The sequence below is a fragment of the Erpetoichthys calabaricus genome, chromosome 7, assembly GCF_900747795.2.
Source record: "Erpetoichthys calabaricus chromosome 7, fErpCal1.3, whole genome shotgun sequence".
NCBI lineage: Eukaryota > Metazoa > Chordata > Cladistia > Polypteriformes > Polypteridae > Erpetoichthys > Erpetoichthys calabaricus.
In genome coordinates, this window is record NC_041400.2 from 155,534,713 (window position 1) to 155,556,581 (window position 21,869).

The 21,869-nt window shown below is 41.6% G+C and overlaps 1 protein-coding gene across 2 annotated transcripts in view; it reads right to left on the reverse strand.

Annotated features, from left to right (window-relative positions):
- antxr2a (ANTXR cell adhesion molecule 2a) overlaps nucleotides 1–21,869 on the reverse strand; it is a 310,747-nt gene that overhangs the window by 128,082 nt on the left and 160,796 nt on the right. For both annotated transcript variants that reach the window (XM_028805604.2, XM_028805605.2), the window contains exons 11-12: nucleotides 14,164–14,242; nucleotides 8,387–8,482 (exon numbers count right to left, since the gene is read on the reverse strand). In XM_028805604.2, the coding sequence (XP_028661437.1) occupies nucleotides 8,387–8,482; nucleotides 14,164–14,242 (175 nt within the window). The remainder of the gene's footprint in view (nucleotides 1–8,386; nucleotides 8,483–14,163; nucleotides 14,243–21,869) is intronic.

Below are 21,869 nucleotides of genomic sequence, written 5' to 3' on the forward strand. Positions count from 1 at the left end.
CTCCAGCGTGTCCTGGGTCTTCCCCGGGGCCTCCTCCCGGTTAGACGTGCCTGGAACACCTCACCAGGGAGGCGTCCAGGAGGCATCCTGATCAGATGCCTGAGCCACCTCATCTGACTCCTCTCGATGCGGAGGAGCAGCGGCTCTACTCTGAGCCCCTCCCGGATGACTGAGCTTCTCACCCTATCTTTAAGGGAAAGCCCAGACACCCTGCGGAGGAAACTCATTTCAGCCGCTTGTATTCGCGATCTCGTTCGTTCGGTCACTACCCATAGTTCATGACCATAGGTGAGGGTAGGAACATAGATCGACTGGTAAATTGAGCGCTTCGCCTTGCGGCTCAGCTCCTTTTTCACCACGACAGACCGATGCAGCGCCCGAATTACTGCGGATGCCGCACCGATCCGCCTGTCGATCTCACGCTCCATTCTTCCCTCACTCGTGAACAAGACCCCGAGATACTTGAACTCCTCCACTTGGGGCAGGATCTCGCTACCAACCCTGAGAGGGCACTCCACCCTTTTCCAGCTGAGGACCATGGTCTCGGATTTGGAGGTGCTGATTCTCATTCCAGCCGCTTCACACTCGGCTGCGAACCGATGCAGAGAGAGCTGAAGATCACGGCCTGATGAAGCAAACAGGACAACATCATCTGCAAAAAGCAGTGACCCAATCCTGAGCCCACCAAACCGGACCCCCTCAACGCCCTGGCTGCGCCTAGAAATTCTGTCCATAAAAGTTATGAACAGAATCGGTGACAAAGGGCAGCCCTGGCGGAGTCCAACTCTCACTGGAAATGGGTTCGACTTACTGCCGGCAATGCGGACCAAGCTCTGGCACCGATCGTACAGGGACCGAACAGCCCTTATCAGGGGGTCCGGTACCCCATACTCTCGAAGTACCCCCCACAGGATTCCCCGAGGGACACGGTCGAATGCCTTTTTCAAGTCCACAAAACACATGTAGACTGGTTGGGCAAACTCCCATGCACCCTCCAGGACCCTGCTAAGGGTATAGAGCTGGTCCACTGTTCCGCGACCAGGACGAAAACCACACTGTTCCTCCTGAATCCAAGGCTCGACTATCCAACGGACCCTCCTCTCCAGGACCCCTGAATAGACTTTTCCAGGGAGGCTGAGGAGTGTGATCCCTCTGTAGTTGGAACACACCCTCCGATCCCCCTTCTTAAGGAGGGGGACCACCACCCCGGTCTGCCAATCCAGAGGCACTGTCCCTGATGTCCATGCGATGTTGCAGAGGCGTGTCAACCAAGACAGTCCTACAACATCCAGAGCCTTGAGGACGTCCCGAGTCGAGGTCAGCAGCGTACCATCCCCACCATATACAGTGTTGACACTGCACTGCTTCCCCTTCCTGAGACGCCAGATGGTGGACCAGAATCTCCTCGAAGCCGTCCGAAAGTCGCTCTCCATGGCCTCCCCAAACTCCTCCCACGCCTGAGTTTTTGCCTCAGCAACCACTGAAGCCGCATTCCGCTTGGCCTGCCGGTACCTATCAGCTGCCTCCAGGGTCCCACAGGACAAAAAGGTCCTGTAGGACTCCTTCTTCAGCTTGACGGCATCCTTCACCGCCGGTGTCCACCAACGGGTTCGGGGATTGCCGCCCCGACAGGCACCGACCACCTTACGGCCACAGCTCCGGTCAGCTGCCTCAACAATAGAGGCACGGAACATGGCCCATTCGGACTCAATGTCCCCCACCTCTCTCGGGATGTGGTCGAAGTTCTGCCGGAGGTGGGAGTTGAAGCTACTTCTGACAGGGGGCTCTGCCAGACGTTCCCAGCAGACCCTCACAACACGTTTGGGCCTACCACGCCTGACCGGCATCCTCCCCCACCATCGAAGCCAACTCACCACCAGGTGGTGATCAGTTGATAGCTCCGCCCCTCTCTTCACCCGAGTGTCCAAGACATGTGGCCGCAAGTCCGACGACACGACCACAAAGTCGATCATCGAACTGAGGCCTAGGGTGTCCTGGTGCCAAGTGCACATATGAACACCCCTATGTTTGAACATGGTGTTCGTTATGGACAATCCGTGACGAGCACAGAAGTCCAATAACAAAACACCACTCGGGTTCAGATCGGGGGGGCCATTCCTCCCAATCACGCCCTTCCAGGTCTCACTGTCATTGCCCACGTGAGCATTGAAGTCTCCCAGCAGAACGAGGGAGTCCCCAGAAGGTATGCCCTCTAGCACCCCCTCCAGGGACTCCAAAAAGGGTGGGTACTCCGAGCTGCTGTTCGGTGCATACGCACAAACAATAGTTAGGACCCGTCCCCCCACCCGAAGGCGGAGGGAGGCTACCCTCTCATCCACCGGGGTAAACCCCAATGTACAGGCTCCAAGTCGGGGGGGCAATAAGTATACCCACACCCGCTCGGCGCCTCTCACCAGGGGCAACTCCAGAGTGGTACAGAGTCCAGCCCCTCTCAAGGAGATTTGTTCCAGAGTCCAAGCTGTGCGTCGAGGTGAGCCCGACTATATCTAGCCGGAACCTCTCAACTTTGCGCACTAGCTCAGGCTCCTTCCCCTTCAGAGAGGTGACATTCCACGTCCCAAGAGCCAGCTTCTGTAGCCGAGGATCGGACCGCCAAGGTCCCCGCCTTCGGCCACCACCCAACTCACACTGCATCCGACCTCCTTGGCCCCTCCCATAGGTGGTGAGCCCATGGGAAGGGGGACCCACGTTGCCTCTTCGGGCTGTGCCCGGCCGAGTCCCATGGGTGCAGGCCCGGTCACCAGGCGCTCGCCATCGAGCCCCACCTCCAGGCCTGGCTCCAGAGTGGGGCCCCGGTGACCCGCGTCCGGGCAAGGGAAAACGCCGTCCAAAATTGTTTTTCATCATAGGAGGTTTGTTTAACCGCTCTTTGTCTCATCCCTCACCTAGGACCAGTTTGCCTTGGGTGGCCCCTACCAGGGGCATAAAGCCCCGGACAACAGAGCTCCTAGGATCATTGGGACACGCAAACCCCTCCACCACGATAAGGTAGCGGTTAAAGGAGGGGTAAAATGGAAAATGTTATAAATAAATTGTATTCAATTCTAAATAAAAAAATTCATTCAAACAAATCTTTTTTTCCATTTTTTCCCTTTTTCTTTTAATTGAATTGACAGCGTATTTGGTACTTTTATAGTTAATTATATTTTTACTTATTTGTGCTGCTCTTTCAATCTGAAACTGATATACATTAACCCTGCACTGGATGTCAATGATTCTTTACCACAGCAGCTGACAGGATCCTGTGATGCAAACAAAGCCTGGTGATACTGATACCAGCTGCTATGCAACATTTGGAACAAGAGAGGTATGTAAACACTTAATTAAAGTAATCATATTCAAGGCTGGGGATTAAATAACAGAGTAGTTAACACATTTAGGCCTATGCAGACGTAATAGTACTATGATAATTATAACAACAAACAAGCAAAAAAAATATAAACGTTCAGCCACTTGGGCAGTTAAAAGTATTAAAATAATTGCTTTTTATTCAAATGTCAAAAAAGTAAAGTTCAGTATAAAATTTAAATATAGCTTAATCTTTTAACTTACAAATATATTATCATAAAGTAACTATGGATCTTTGCTTAATATATTATTAAATTGCATGATCAACAATTAAGGATATTTAAAATGAAGTAATCAGTATAATGACTTTATTAAAATTATACCAGTTTTACAATATACAATGCACACCAGTTACACAATCATTTACTAAAAGAAAGTAATAAATACTTCAGTATATAAAGAGGGACACATTGTTCTATATTTAAAGGGTAACACAATATTGCTTAAAATTCTCTTGTTTTGAAAATACTGTTAACAGAACTTATTCCAAATTGTCACTGGATGTAAAATGAAACAGGGAATGGTCTGTTTTGCTCTCCTTGTAATGCATACTCATTTGGGAGTGGATCATGTAGCATTTTGGTTCATACTGCTGCCTTGCAGTCCAAAAGCTGTGGTGTCTACTATTGACCAAGGAAATTTATGAAATTGTATGGTTTAGGCATTCTGCAGACACTCCTGCTTTCTCTTATATAATAAAGTTAACACCTGTTAACACCCTGTTTAGACTTTTTTTTCCTACTTTGCACTCAGTATTTCTGGAATAGGATATAGACCCAGTGAAATAACTATGCATGTACGGTATGTTACCATAACTGCCATTATGCATACTTTATATAACTTTGCTATGATGGAACTGCATCCTGAATCTCCTTCCTGTTTGGGGTTGCTTAAAATGCATACAAGGGGGAAAAAATAAAACAAAAAAACTTCACTAAAGCCATTTTTGACAGGAACCCAATGCCATCAATTAAACAGGCATAAAACCTTCTAAACAAAATATGCAGTATAAAATATGAAAAATATTAACTGAAATATTTTAAATTAACTACGGTATTGAACATTTGTTTTTGACGTTTCTTCTCCTTCTTCTTTCGGTTGCTCCGATTAGGGGTTGCCACAGCGGATCATCTTCTTCCACATCTTTCTGTCCTCTGCATCTTGTTACACCCATCACCTGCATGTTCTCTCTTACCACATCCATAAACCTTCTCTTAGGCCTTCCTCTTTTTCTCTTGCCTGGCAGCTCTATCCTTAGCATCCTTCTCCCAATATACCCAGCATCTCTCCTCTGCACATGTCCAAACCAACGCATTCTCGCCTCTCTGACTTTGTCTCCCAACAATCCAACCTGGGCTGACCCTCTAATGTACTCATTTCTAATCCTGTCCATCCTCGTCACACCCAATGCAAATCTTAGCATCTTTAACTCTGCCACCTCCAGTTCTGTCTCCTGCTTTCCGGTCAGTGCCACCGTCTCCAACCCATATAACATAGCTGATCTCACTACCGTCCTATAGACCTTCCCTTTCACTCATGCTGATATCCGTCTGTCACAAATCACTCCTGACACTCTTCTCCACCCATTCTACTGTGCCTGCACTCTCTTTTTCACCTCTCTTCCACAATCCCCATTACTCTGCACTGTTGATCCCAAGTATTTAAATTTATCCACCTTTGCCAACTCTATTCCTTGCATCCTCACAATTCCACTGACCTCCCTCTTATTTACACACATGTATTCTGTCTTGTTCCTACTGACCTTCATTCCTCTCCTCTCTAGAGCATATCTCCACCTCTCCAGGGTCTCCTCAACCTGCTCCCTACTATCGCTACAGATCACAATGTCATCAGCAAACATCATAGTCCACGGGGACTCCTGTCTAATCTTGTCTGTCAACCTGTCCATCACCATTGCAAATAAGAAAGGGATCAGAGCCGATCCCTGATGTAATCCCACCTCCACCTTAAATGCATTCATCACTCCTACTGCAGACCTCACCACAGTCACACTTCCCTCGTGCATATCCTGTACAACTCTTAACATACTTCTCAGCCACTCCCGACTTGCTTATACAATACCACAACTTCACTCGATTCACCCTGTGACTCTTCTCCATAGGATGTAATCTACCTGTGTGCATCTTCCTCCACTCTTGTACGTCACCCTATGTTCCTACCTCTTCTTAAAATACATATTTACCACAGCCATGTCCACCCTTTTGGCAAAATCCACTATCCTCTGACCTTCTTTATTCCTCTCCTTGAAACCATACCTACCAATCACATATTATCTTTTCCCTTCACCAACATATCCATTGAAATCCGCTCCAATCACCACTTTCTGTCCCTTGGGTACTCTGTTCATCACTTCATCCAACTCACTCCAAAAATCTTCTTTCTCATCCACTGCACACCCAACTTGCGGGGCATATGCACTAACAACATTCATCATCACACCTCCAATTTCCAGCTTCATAATCACTACTCTGTCTGACACTCTTTTCATCGCCAGAACACTTTTGACATACTGTTCCTTCAGAATAACCCCTATTCCATTTCTCCTCCTATCCACACCATGATAGAACAATTCTAATCCACCTCCAATCCACCTGGCCTTACTCCCCTTCCATTTAGTCTCTTGCACGCACAATATATCAACCTTCCTTCTCTCCATCATATCAGATAACTCTCTCCCCTTACCAGTCATACTGCCAACATTCAAAGATCCTACCCTCAGCTCCACTCTCTTTACCTTCCTCCTCTTCTCCTGCCTCCGGACACGTCTCCCCCCTCTTCTTCTTCTTCTTCGGTCAACAGTAACCCAATTTCCGCCAGCACCCTATTAACTAATAGTACTGATGGCGGTCATTGTTAACCCGGGGCTGAACCGATCCGGTATGGAAATTTGTATTGTTGTCTGCATATTGATTTGGTAAAATTTTACACCAGATGCCCTTCCTGACGTAACCCTCCCCATTTGTCTGGGCTTGGGACCAGCACGAAGAAACACACTGGTTTGTGCATCCCCTGTGGGAACGTTTGACGTTCAAATTTATTTACTTTCTCTAAATTAACAAATCAGGAACTCAATCAACATTACTGATCAACATGTCTCGGGAACTGAAGGTCTGACATTGTGATCAGCAGCACAGGAGTGCTGCAAGGGACTGTGCTTTCTCCGGTCCTGTTCAGCCTATATACATCGGACTTCCAAAACAACTTGGAGTCCTGCCACGTGCAAAAGTTCACTGACGATACTGCTATTGTGGGCTGCATCAGGAGTGGGCAGGAGGAGGAGTATAGGAACCTAATCAAGGACTTTGTTAAATGGTGCGACTCAAACCACCTACAACTGAACATCACCAAAACCAAAGAGCTGGTGGTGGATTTTAGGAGGCCCAGGCCCCTCACGGACCCTGTGATTATCAGAGGTGTCTGTGTGAAGAGGGTACAGACCTATAAATACCTGGGAGTGCAGCTGGATGATAAACTGGACTGGACTGCCAATACTGTGCAAGAGAGGACAGACCCGACTATACTTCCTTAGAAGGCTGGCATCCTTCAACATCTGCAATAAGATGCTGCAGATGTTCTATCAGACGGTTGTGGCGAGCACCATCTTCTGCGCGGTGGTGTGCTGGGGAGGCAGCATAAAGAAGAGGGATGCCTCACGTCTGGACAAACTGGTGAGGGAGGCAGGCTCTACTGTAGGCATGGAGCTGAACAGTTTGACATCTGTGGCGGAGCAACAGGCGCTGAGCAGGCTCCTGTCAATCATGTAGAATCCACTGCATCCACTGAACAGTATCATCTCCAGACAGAGGAGCAGGTTCAGCGACAGACTGCTGTTACTGTCCTGCTCCACTGATAGATTGAGGAGATCGTTCCTCCCCCACACTATGCGATTCTTCAATTCCACGGGGGGAAAACGTTAACATTATACAATGTTATTGACTGTTATACCTGCCTCGCACTCTCCATCTTGCATTTTTTTAACTTGCACTGCATTTTTATCACTCTTTAACTAACATTGTTTTAATCAGTATGCTGCTGCTGGAGTATTTGAATTTCCCCTTGGGCATTAATAATCTATCTATCTATCTATCTATCTATCTATCTATCTATCTATCTATCTATCTATCTATCTATCTATCTATCTATCTATCTATCTATCTATCTATCTATCTATCTATCTATCTATCTATCTATCTATCTATCTATCAGGAAAGAAAAAATAATTCAAATAATTTTTAGAAATGTACTTAAAGCTGGACCCACCCATGCCTGTAAATTTTTTCATTTTTCTTTAAAGGCTATGCAAATTGTGCAGTGCAGTGCTAAAGAAAAAAATGCATTTGCATAAAGCAACCTTTGCAGAAGTCAATCCTCATTACAAGACAGACAGGGATATACAACAGAAAGTTTCACTGTAACTAGGAAATGTGCTATTCAGACTTATAGATATATTACATGTAAAATGGAGAATATTTGAAGATATCAGGTATTAAGATAAATGTGACTTAAAATACATTACTTCCAATGAATGGTATTAGAAATTGGTTTAAATTTCAGTAGTTTGCCTTCATTATGTCACATAAACTTATATATGTAGAAGTTAATATTATTCAAAGCCATTATGAACCAGGTCCATCAAAATTGCTCCAATAAATATCTCTTACTATCCCTTACAATTGCAACGTATATTTTCCTAAAGCTACTATGAGTCTTTCAATCTATACCAGTATATAATAAATAGCTATGTCCTTTTTAAATGGTAAACTGTAAGATGCAGATGATATACTCTGAATTATGAGTATCTGAAATGTTCTTTGATTTTGTAAAAAGGTTCAAATATTCATAACATAAATTGTATTATCCTTAAAATTAAGACAAATTTAAGAAAATTTATTACAGACATCTAAGCTTTTGATAAATAAAAATATGTGATGTATAAACTGTCTTGAAGTTGCTATTTTTAGGGTTATATTAACCACTTTATTATTATTTTACTTACCACTTTACAGCAGAGAGGCCAAAACCACCACATGAGAAGAATGCCCACTAAGATTAAAAGTACCAGAATGATGATAATAACGATTGATCCATCAGCCTGAAAAACACACACAACGATAAATTATAGTTCTTATTGCTAAATACTCTACATTTTTTAGTCACATGAGGGACAAACTTAGTATAAATATCTAATTATATTTGTATGTTACACAAATGTTTTACATCCATTTTAGCCATCTTTTATTTGTGTAAATAGCAGTTCTAATAAGTAACAATTTGGATGTGGTTTAAGTAGATACAGTAAGACCTATTAGGTCCAAGAAGCACTTGATTTCTTTATCATTTTCTTCCTTTTTTTTCTTTGACTCCTACCTTGTGTTTTTCTTTAACAATATAAACAACATTATTTTAACTGAGGCTTCCTTTGCTCTGTTCTGCCTATGAGAAGATGCAACAAAGACCCTATCTCCTGTTACAACATATAACCAGTTGGGTGGAGGGGACAATAATTTGAAAGTAAAAATGAAAGAAATACCAGTGAAGAGAAACAATAAAAAAAATCAAACAATAAATGAGGTAGAACACACCTTGTAGTGCCACTGGTCATGTCAGACAAACAGTTGCCTACAGTGTACAATGACTAAGAATTAGCAAATATCAAATCAGACTCCATTCTTACCTCTCCTTGTTATTCACAAATGCACTGCCCTTCTGACCTCACCACCAGTTAAACCTTTGCACTAACATACTTCTCTAACCACTGATGTGCCATATTTTCCTTTCTAAGAATACTTGCTCAGTAAATCACACTGTTAAATTCAGTGGTGCAAATGTGGTTGCACAATATAGTAAAAAATACAAAAAGCCCAAATTCCAGTAATATATTACAGAATAATATAATTTAATGTTAGATAGATATTAAATGGGCGGCACGGTGGCACAGTGGTAGCCCTGCTGCCTTGCAGTAAGGAGACCTGGGTTTGCTTCCCAGGTCCTCCCTGCGTGGAGTTTGCATGTTCTCCCCGTGTCTGTGTGGGTTTCCTCTGGGTGCTCCAGTTTCTTCCCACAGTCCAAAGACAGGCAGGTTAGGTCGATTGGTGATTCTAAATTGGCCCTAGTGTGTGCTTGGTGTGTGGGTGTGTGTGTCCTGCGGTGGGTTGGCACCCTGCCCGAGATTGGTTCCTTGCCTTGCGCCCTGTGTTGGCTGGGATTGGCTCCAGCAGACCCCCGTGACCCTTTGTTCGGATTCAGCGGTTGGAAAATGGATGAATGGATAGATGTTAAATTCCAGGAACTGTCATTTTGCATATGTTAATGGATCTAAAATTACTAGTAACATAAGGATTCTTATAAAATAAGATTCAAAAACTGAAAAGATTAATATGTGTAAAAAATAAATAAGAAAGCGAAAGGACTGCATTAATGAAAGGTGACACCTTCTACTATCACTTTGTATGGTAAATGCTTTATTGAAATTTTCATTTTTAAAATTTAGACTATTTGCATGGGAGTTACAAGAGTTGGAACCTTGTAAATTTTAAAATAGATTTACATAGAAGAATTAAGAATTGTTACAGTATTAGGAATTGCATATCTAAAAACATGAAATAAAAATAATGAATAAAATATAAATGAACAAAGGTCACTTTATCTAAAAGATTGAATGTACTGTTAATGGTAATAAAAACAAAAAACACCAAAACAGACTAAAAAGTAAAGAAAAAAAAATAAAGGACCAGTCCAAAACAAGCAGAATGTTTGCCTGAGCTGAAACCAACTGCTGTGTGGGAGGCTTAAACTGGGAGCGGTCAGCCTTTGTTTTGTTTGCTCTGCACACTCAGTCCGGAGAAAAAAAAATGTTTACTTTCTTTGTAATTCTAAAAAAGAAGCACCACAACTCTGCCAGGCTATTGTTACAATTGTTAAGATGTTGTGTGTCAATATTAGAGGAATCTGAACAATAGAATGCATTTATAGCATCATATACAACATTGAAAAGATAAATTAATAACAACTGTGTTTGGAAAGACTTCTTACTAAACAACAATGCTGCTAAAATGTGTACATTTATAATAGATTGGAAGGTTTGCTTTTTTCTTGGCAACTAGAAAAATTAAATCAGAAACAGACGTTTGAGAGCAAAGGTTTCATATAAAACACTCAGCTTTAAAATGTTTTAAAGAACTTTTTCTGCATAAAAAGAGCAAGTGTTTAACTTTCGTAAGAAGAGAACAAAATGAAACAAAAAATATATAAATGACTGTTACTGTGTAAATTAAAAACAGCAAGAAAATCTGCAAGAGAACCCACATAGACATAGTAGGCATGGTAATAGCAAAGTAATCAAGAGTCAAACTACACAAAGCCATAAAGGCAAGCCCAAAACAATACATAACTGGAAACAGCTAACCTGACCCTTCCACATAGTAAGTTCTTCCTTCCACTTTCTCCCTTTCCTTTTTCTTCCATCACTCCAGCACTAGACTCTTATCTGCTGTCTCTGGAAATGACACAGCAGTTTATCTTATTCTTAGTTTATGTGGTCTGAGATTATGGGTAGCAGACCTCTTGTGACCATGGGATGTGAAGTGACTGGTCCTGGTACATGCTGACTACGTAAGAACGAAAATGGTGTGTTGTTCTTTAGCATTAGAGATTTAATTACAGGTCAGTATTAAATTTTGCAATTTTTAGCATCCATGTTGATGCCTTTATGAAACATAAATACTAGAAACGTATAATTCACGCATTTTAGTGCACAAGCTGATCTTTTGCCACCTACAGAAACATTCTGGTTTCCCCTAATACATGCAGTAGCAAATATGGTTAATGCAATTGAGAGTTCTGGAAGGCCTGAACACAAAGCAGAAAGACAGCAACCAAACTTGGATGAGGCATCAATTCACTGCATGCAGCTACACAGGGCTAATTTAGAATTGTCAATTAACCTAACACTGTAGGACAAAAATCTGAGTATTCACAGCAAAGCCCATATCAGCAATAATGTACAAATTCCATGCAAAAATCAATTGGATGTTGCAGCTGAAACAATAATGATGGATCTATAAGATAGGAATTCTCACCACAATGCCAATGTATGCACATGATATTATGCATGTAAATAAGATAAACGGATCTCTAGTTGCTTTTTAAACAGGTAAGCTGCATCTGCCTCCTTAGATGCCTCCCCAGAGTACATTTTATTCCCACACCTTCATTTAGTCTAAAGAAAAGTATTTGATCTTTATGATTATATGAATTATTAGTTACTAGTCAAATTACAAGCAGGTAATAGATTAAATTTAAAAATGTTTAATATCTTTTGACCTATGTGTTACTTCAGTGCCTTTCGTTAGTATCCTTGTGTGCCTGAACCTATGCTGACCAGCACTCTCTTCCTTGAGTCATTTCCATTAAAACTTCCTCATAGACTCTGTCATTATTTTGGGGTGCCTAGCTCACCTCCCGCCTGCTTCTATACTTCCAATCTATGAAAGCAATCCTGAAAGTGCCTCGTATACCATTAATCCTCCTTGTGTGTCTAAACTTCAGATTTCCATATTCGATTATATCATCAAAGCCAGACTGACTACACACACCTAAGACAAACTGACCAACCAGATTGCTCGTAGGTACTGAACACACACAGAGTTTAGCATTTAATTGTACCGCAATATTATAATATTGTGCATGTCCCCTTTAAATGTTGTGCAGTGGAGCTTTCATGGATAAGACTTGTTTTTCCATCATATCCCACAGATGCACAATTGGATTGAGATTTGAGGAATTGTGAGGATAAGTAAACAACTTGAACTCTATATCATGTTACTCAGACCATTCCTGAACATATTTTGCAGTGTGGCAGAGTGCATTATCCTGCTGCCATGAAGAAGTACATGTGGTCTGCAACAGTATTTAGGTGGGTGCTACCTGTCAAAGTGAGCATCCACATGAATGCCAGGACTCAAAGTTTCCTAGTAGAACACTGCCCAGAACTTCACAATGCATCTGCTCAATTTCCTTCTTAATATAGTGAACCCTGTTTTCACCTCTTCCCCAGGTAAACAATGCACACACCCTACCTTTTACATGATCTAAAGTTAAAACATGATTCATCAGACCATTACTCCATATTCTAATTCTGATGTTCACATGCCCATTGTAATCACCGTCAGTGGTGGACAGGGGTCAGCATGGGCAATCTGACCTGTCTATGGCTACACAGCCCCATATGCAGTAGGCTGTGATGCTCTGTGTGTTCTGACACCTTTCTCTCATTGTCAGCATTAAGTTTTTCAGCAATTTGTTCAAAAGTAGCTCTTCTGTGGAACTGGAACAGACTGGATAGCTTTTGCTCCCCACATAAATCAATAAAGCCTTGGGCCCCAAAGACCCTGTCGCTGGCTGTCCGTTACCTTCCTTAGACCACTTTTGGTAGATATTAACTACTGCATACTAAAATCACCCCAAAAGACCTGCGGTATTGGAGATGCTCTGACTCAGTTGCCCAGCCATCACAATTTGGCATCTGTCAAAGTTGCTCAGATCCTTATGCTTATTCATTTTCCCTGCTTCCAACACATCACCTTCAAGATCTGACTGTTCACTTGCTGCCTAATATATCTCACCCCTTGACAGGTGACATTGTAACAACATAATCACAATTATTCACATCACCTGTCAGTGGTTTTAATGCTGTGGCTGATCAGTGTATAATAGATATGTTAAAATATTCTGAAATCAGCAGCTAACACTATATACTTTACATGTTACAGAATATAGATCTCCAAAAAGATTAAAGTGTTCCACATAAAAAAGAAAAAAATAATAAATGTTCAGGATTTTTATTTGAATCTTTAGAATCAAAAGCAAAGTTTACACTACATGCAGAAACATATACAATTACTACTAACGTAGCGATATTTATAATAGCCGAAGTGTTTATTAATATCAGACACAGGCTTTGTGTGCATAATGTGTGCAATTAGTGTGATAATTAATGCAAAAGGAAACTCTTTAAGTTTGTGTGTGTGTCTTAAACATTATCTGATATCAACTTGAGCAAGTTCAGGTTCAAGTTTATTGTTACGTGTACACAGCATAATGAAACTTTCACATGCATGTCTGAGCAAATGAATGCCCATGACACTGGAGTAAAAAAAGGCATTCTATGTTACATATTAAAGGTTTATTTGTAAATACATTATACAGGAATACTTTAAGATATCAAATACACTTTTGGCTTAAGAGAAAAATGGATCAATATACTGTGGCCTGTTAGCAGAAACATGAAACTAGGAGCACTATAACTTCTGAAGCATGAAGTGCAAACATCCTTATAATTTGGTGTAATAAAACTGCTGTGTCGCCCAGGACCATATTATTACACCACATACGAGAAAATCCCTAAGGTAAAATGATTAGAAGTGCAAGGTTGAATTTTTAATTAATATATTAGTACCTGGATCTTGTTTATTGTAATATGCATTTACCCATCATTTTACAATATTTATTATTTTCCTTCAATTCCTTCTGACACAAATGTTATGCTTTAAGTACAATTTTTGGAAAAACAAGCAATGAATTTACATCTTCATCAAGAGTATAATGAGTAATGCAGTGAATTGAGTTCCAGCAGCTTCAAATGATAGCTGGGATAAGCAAGTTTTAAAGTATGATTTAACTGATGTATAAATGGTTGAGTGACTTACTAAACTATATATATAACAGTATATAACAGTAGAAAATATTTACTTATTTACTTTTATTTCAACTTACACAAGATGTGGCAGTAATTGTGATTCCACCGGAGATGAAAGCCTGCCCATCATTTACACTGACACGTACCTCCAATTTTCTAAAAACAAATAACAGAACAGATTGTTACATATAAATAATCTTAATGATATTTATTAAAAAAACATAAGCAATACATTTAGAGAAGCATAAATAACCAGTACAGAAGCTGGTAGATTGGCAAATGTTTTTCCCAATCATGGCACACATTAATTTGCAATGGGAAACTGAGTTCTTACGTAAAGCTGTACCACACCATACAATTTTCTAAGCCTGCTTAATCCTGTTCAGGGGGTTGCAGGGGGCTGGAGCCTATCCCATTAAGCAAAGGGTGCAAAGCAGTGTCCATCCCTGGACAGGGCGGCAGTCCATCGCAGGGTGAACACACCAGTACACTACAGCCACTTAAGTGACACCTACGCACCTAAAGAACATGTTTTTGCCCTGTGGGAGGAAGCCCACACAGATGTCGGAAGAACATGCAAACTCTGGGAATTGAGGACCACAAATGCCAATCCTATTCACTATGCTGTCTGGCAAGAGCACCACCATGCTTAAGTGGAACATTTTTTTTTAATTTTTAAAAATTATGTGCCTGTACTTATTGACATGAAGCTTTTACACTTCATGTCATTATTAGTATAACATGGAAAAAAATTCTGCTTTAGGTTATGTGTTCAGCATTTCTTGTCTCGCATTTCCTTCCATCCTACACTACATAAATCGTAGACAAGTAACCCACATGAAATGTATGTATTCCAAATAATGATATATTATTTACGCTATAAAACTCCAGGCACCTCACTCCCAGATAAAGACTTGAGCTCTGAGAATTTTGCGACAGACTCAGCTATGTCATTAGGGGGGATGGGAGAGCAGGCTGCCTTCTGCTTGTGCTGTTCAACACATTTCAATACAAAAGATGCTGATGAGGAGAGGTGCGAACAAATTTAAGGTGGCCAGGGATGATGAGTTTTTTCATAGGCTTCATTGATTCTAGTGTTAAAAGTCAGATGTTTCTCATTTTTTCAGTGCAAGATGACAGTTCTTCATCAAACAGTGATTTTTTTTCTAACCCTTCTTACTAATTTTTACAAGGGGGGCCAATAATAGTGAAGGGTACTCTCTCTCTCTCTCTATATATATATATATATATGACCACCAGGGAGCGTACCAGCTCCTCAAGACCTGACACAACAGACACATTTATTTTTCCTTCATTCCCCCTATAGCACCAAGCACAATCTAATAAGCAAAGCACTTTCTTTTCATCTTTCTCTGTCACTCCTTTTGCCTCCACTCATCTTCTGGCTAACTTTGTCTTCTACTTCCCAACTTCTGCTTCCAGAACGAAGGTGGGCGGCTCCCTTTATGCTGTACTTCCAGGTGTGGTGAAAGCCCAAAGTAGGGTTCTGCAGCTTCCATAGCTCCCTCTGGCGGCTTCCCCGGAATCCAACAGGGCTGTGCCAAACTCCCATGGAGGCCTGAGGGAATCCGAGGCGTCACTGAAACCCAGGAAGGCTGCCATCTAGCGTCCCAGAGTAGGTAAGGGCCTGTGTACATCTGTTCCCCTGGTCCTTCCACACTGCCCCTCCCCCAGCTGAGCCTTGTCAAATGAAGCGTACCATCCCGTGAGGGCTGTACTTCTCCAGGAGGGGTTATCATCATTGGCTGTCTGTCACTATATACTGTATATATGTGCATGTATGTGTATAGTATATATGTAAGTATGTATTTATATGTATGTATATATATATATATATATATATATATATATATATATATATATATATATATATATTTTGATCGGCTCACAGTTGTTTCTGCCATGCCCCTCTGCTGCGTTGTGAACCTGTGAACCTATATACAGTATATATATATATATATATATATATATATATATATACAGTATATATATATATATATATATATATATATACACACACACACACACATATAAGAGGCTGTCCAGAAAAACTGACTGATCATACAAGGAGAATACGTCTGATGAGACCAAACCTGAGTTTCTGTGCCATCAGACTAAACATCTTGTTAGAACGCTGCACATTATGTCCACCATGAAGCAATGTATTGGTACCATCATACTGTGGAGATGCTTCTCTGCAACAGGCATTGGAATTCTTACAAGTGTAGAGGGTCAAAATACAGGACTTCCTGAAAGAAAACCTGATAGAGTCTGGAGGAAACCTGCATTTTGGGGTAAGAATTTGTTTCCTACAAGGCAACAACTCCAAGCATAAAGTCAAACCTGCACTTAACTTAAAAAGAACAACACTAATGTTCTTTAGTGGCCAAGTCAAAGTCCACAATTCAATCCAACTGAGAATTAGTGGCTGGGCTTAAAAAGGGATATTCACTCATGATCCCCATGCATTCTGACAAATCTTGAGCAGCTTTGCAAAGATGAAGAGGAAACACTGCAAGGTCTATATGAGCAAAGTGGAAAAAGAGAGACCTGTGAATCAAGACTAAAGGCTAAGGCTCGTCTACTAAATATTGACTTTAATATTTTTATGATGTTATTTTGTGTTTTATGTTTGTAATTAATTTAGATAACTTTGCAGAGATCTGTTTTTATTTTGACATTAGGGAGACTTTTTCTGTTGCCCAGTGTCAGAAAAGCCAATGAAAATCGACAGTGATTTAATATTGTGTAAGAATAAAATGTGAAAATATCTTTCTTTTTTTTTTTTTTGTTCTTTATTTCGCCTTATACAATTTCTCGTATTAGGAATTTGTTAGTTTTCGCATACCCCTTGGGGTCAGAGCACAGGGTCAGCCATTGTACAGCGCCCCTGGAGCAAATGAAGGTTAAGGGCCTTGCTCAAGGGCCCAGCAGAGTAGGATCTCTTTTGGCAGTGACGGGGATTTGAACCGATAACCTTCGGGATACCAGCGTAGATCCTTAGCCTCAGAGCCACCACTCCGCCCGTACAGGCGTTCTAGGGAAATCTTCAGAAAAAAACAGCAGAGTCTTCAGAAAGACAGTCAGAATTTAAGACTTTGTTGCACAGAATAGAAAACAATTATACAGCACATAAAGTCTGTCTCAGTTCATGAAGTGAGCCTGGTGGTTTGGGTGCCGTTCATTTTTATTTCAATTCTAATCACAAAAACATCCTCATTTTGTACATAATTCTTGTCATCCACTTTGCATGTTATCTTTGCAATAATGACCTCGTGCTGTACCTATTTTCATAACAATTACCTTGCCTTGTAAACTTTTTTCTCCTAATAATAATAAATCTTTTCATAACAATCATTAGGACGCGAAGGTCATACTTGAGCTTGGCCCGGAGATGACCATCATCTGATCATGTTTTACATTCTGTTAATTGATCAGTCCTCATCATTAAGTTGGAACCAGGATGACGCACATATGAAAAACTGAACTGTTCAATTAATACTTGCTTGTTGCACTAGCATCTAATAAGACTAAAATCATAGGCAGCTGTGCTGGTAAGCGCAGCACGCAGCTTTAATGATAAGAGTTAAGTAGACACACCTTGAAAAATCTGAAAAAGCTGGAACTGGGGGAAAACATGACAACTCCACACACACAGTGATAAGACTGGGAACTAAACACGGATCCTTAGTGCTGTAAGACAACAGTTCTAATCATGGGGCCACATGCTCACTGTATATTGTTTTAGAATCAAACTATTTTAAACTGCCAAATATGCCTATTACGAAAAAAACATTTAACAAACATAAATGTCTACAGCATAAAATTATGTACAATTGTCTAACTGCTTAAAATTTAATTCAATTAAAATAATAAGCTGTAACATCCTCCAAGTCTTAAAAAAAATCTTCAAACATGTGCACTTCAAAGGTTGGCTTTGTCTTGATTTTAGCCTGTGGCTTTGCCTTAGGCCAAAGCTTTCCCAAGTGGGTCAAGCAAAGTTAACTTATCATCTGGCCTTTTAGTTTACAGCTTAACTATTTAACATGCAGACCCGACAAAAAACACAAAGAACAAATACAGAGAATGAAGAATAAGTATAGACTTTAGGAAATTGATTCCTTCATATGTATCATATACAATATATAAAACAATTTATTTCTTCTTAGTTAGCATAGAGACTTTTGAAATAATGCACTTAATACATAAAATATTAAAAAATCATGTTAAATCTATATGTAATACTAATAAAGTTAATTCAATAAGTAATGTTAAAATATACATACTGACATAAATTGGATTATCACCGATTTAGCACTTTTTTGAGGAAGCCTCTAGGCCCAGTTTACTTTCTGTTTCAGAGTAATAGTCCTTGTTTAGCAGTATAATTAATTTATTTAATTTGTACTTGGAGACATTTAGAATGCTTCATAATAAATGTAACATACGTATATTTATGAGCCCTGGCCAAGGGCTCTAGGGGTCCCACCAGGTAGAACCCTATTCTCTCAAAGGCGACGTCAATTAAGGGTAATGGGGCTAAAGGAGCACAGTCCTTCCTAGGAATCTGCCACATTTGACATTCCGGACAGAACAAACAAAAGCGATGGACATCCTCATTAATCCCGGGCCAGAAAAATCAGAGCTTAATCCGCTCCAGTGTTTTTTCGCGGCCCAAATGGGCTCCCAGGAAGTGGGTATGAGCCAGTTCACAGACTGGTCGCCGGTAAGTCAGTGGAACTAACAACAGGGACCGAACCTCCCCCTCGTGTTCTGGGGACACACTGATTCATATCCGTCAGTCTTTCTTTGCTGCAAGATGTCAAAAATAGCTCTGGCAAAGTATAAAAATTGTCCATGGCTACATAGTAAGCTCGATCCAGCAGAGCATCTATCAAGGTCAGCACTGATGACATAGCAACGCCATACTGATTGTATTTTGGATCAAAGATTGTCCCTTTCCCTGTGTACAGAACCAAATTTCAAATGGAACCTGTTTTAGATTCAAAAAGCTCATAAAACTTTATGCCAAATCTTGCTCTTTTTGATGTGATGTACTGTACCCATGACAGTCTGCCCCAGTCTGCCCAGTCCTGAATGTAAACGCTCTGAAATTTTGCTACAGTGGCCTTGTATATCTCCTAAACTTTCTTCAGATTGGGTTCTGGATGGGTATACTCATCAAAGTCTTCATTGTTGGTAAAGTGCAGATATTTCATAATTAGTGAAAACCTGTACTCAGACATAACTTCTCAAAAGAACGGCAGCACTGACAGGACTTTTACAGCCCAAGTGATTCTCGGTTCTAGCGCTTACAATAGACGCGTCTATACATTTGCCCGAGTGACACTCGAGACTAACACTTTTAGCATGGTTTTTGCAGCCCGAGTAACACTAGTAATGCTAAGGAGGTTAAACAACTTCGACACGCATATAGTCAATCTGTGTAATATGCCTGTTGAACATTGAAAAGGGTGCAGATCCACTGATAGGCACACTCACTCACAGTTTGGTAAATCAGTGTCACCAACCAAATGTAACATGCGTGTTTTGGGATCTGGAAGGAAATCAGAGTCATCTAAGAATAAATATGTGTACGCAGAATTGGGACATCCATTCTAATCACAGTAGCACTATGCCCATTACTTTATGAAACTGCATTTGGATCTGTGGTATCCGGGTTGAACTTCTCCAGGCTGGTGGTAATGTTAGGGATGCACCGATACCACTTTTTTGTAAAACGAGTACGAGTACGAGTACTTGCATTTCAGTACTCGCCGATACCGAGTACTTGCCGATACCGAGTACTTAATAAAAACATGATTTAAATTTACAGGTAACAGCTTTAGTCATATAATTTAACAAAAAAAACAAGAAACTCTCGTCTATCCACTGGGAGGTTAGGCTAATTAGCGACACGGGGCTAACACTGCTTGTCCAAATATCCGTGGTGAAACTGAACGCAGAGGAGGCTTGCAGTAGGCTGTGGATATGTTTTTTCACGGAGTCGTGTAGTTTAGGCAGCTCCGTGTCAGTCATGTAGCGGCGGCTTGGGACATCATATCTGGGCTCCAGAACATGGAGGAGACGCAGGAATCCTACATTTTCTACCTCCGAGAGTGGCTGGTCAGTCAATGCAATGTACTCGATAATTGCCTGTGTTATTTTCACAGCACGTGGATTGTCTCTGGACATTTTCTCTCGTCTTGCAAGAGTTTGCTGCAGCGTGGGTTGTGTTGGTTTAGAAGCGTGGGTAAACTCTTTGTACTCGTTGTCGTGTTGGGATTTTAGGTGCTTGATTAAATTACTTGTGTTAAATGCGCTACCTTTTGAGCCTCCTCTGGACAATTTCGCTGAGCACAATTTGCAGTCCGCCTTTGTTTTGTCGTCTTCATTGGCGCCTGTGATTAACCCCTTACACGCCGCTCAAACATAGACATTTCTCAGACCGTGGTATCGGTCCCCGGTATCGGGGGACTTTTAACGAGTACGAGTACTTTAGAAAATGTGGTATCGAGGCCGATACCAGATACCCGTTTCGGTATCGGTGCATCCCTAGGTAATGTAGTCCTCCTGGCATTTCAAGCAATTTTTGCTTCCATTTGGGAGACAGACTTCATCCAAACCGACTGGAAAACGGGACTTGTCCCTATCTGGAAGGTGATCACCTGGATTGAGGAAACTACAGGGGGACAACACTGCTGTCAGTGCCTGGTAAGGTCCTTGCTAGGGTCATCTTCAATAGGATCAGTCTGGTTTTACACCTAAGAAGTCTACCACCAATAGCATCCTGGCACTGAAGGCTCTTATGAGGATGAAGTGCCAATGCAAATATTGGCAGAGTTTCTTTGCAGCCTTTGTTGGTTTTTGTAAAGCGTTCAACTCAGTTGACTGAGCTGCTCTGTGGGACATCCTGAGACTTTGCAGGATCCCCCCAGAGTTGCTGGATATCATGGCTGGCCTGTACACCGGCACTGTAAGTGCGATGCAGAGTGGAGGCAGAACTTCTGTGTTTTTCCCAGTTGACTCTGGGGCTCGTCAGGGGTGTGTTCTTTCTCCTACTCTGTTCAATGCTTGCATGGACTAGGTGTTGGGCAGGGTCATGGGGTCCAGTGGCTGGTGAAGAAAGATTCACTGATCTTGACTTTGCTGTGATCTTCATGGAGTCAATGGAGGCTCTGATCAGGGCTCTCAAGAGACTTAGTGAGGATTCTGAGTGCCTGGGCTTACGAGTATCATGGATAAAAAACAAGATCCAGGCCTTTAATGACCTCTTGGGCACAGTCTTTAGCAGTATTTCTGTCTGCGGAGAGAGTGTCGACCTTGTTGAGAGGTTTACTTACCTCGGCAGCGGCATTCCTGTCTCTGGTGACTCTTCCTATGAAGTAACTAGATGAACTAGGAGAGCATGGGACGTCACGTTATCTTTGCAAAAGGACTAAGGTCCAAGTCTTTACAGTCCTGGTGCTTCCTATTTTTCTATATAGTTGCAAGACATAGATACTATCTAGTGACCAGAGACTGGACTCCTCTGATACTGGCTCTCTTCAGAGAATCCATGGGTATCGCTGTTTTGACTTGGCATCGAACAAGCAGTTGCTCATGGATTCTCAAACAAGACACATTACCTGTATTGTGAGGGAGTGTCAGTTACAGCACTACGGCCACATTGCACAATTCCCTGAGCTGTTTCATAGTGTGGTACCATTGCATGCTCCCCAACCTGACCTGACCTGACTGACTGTAGAAATCGCCTGTTCCT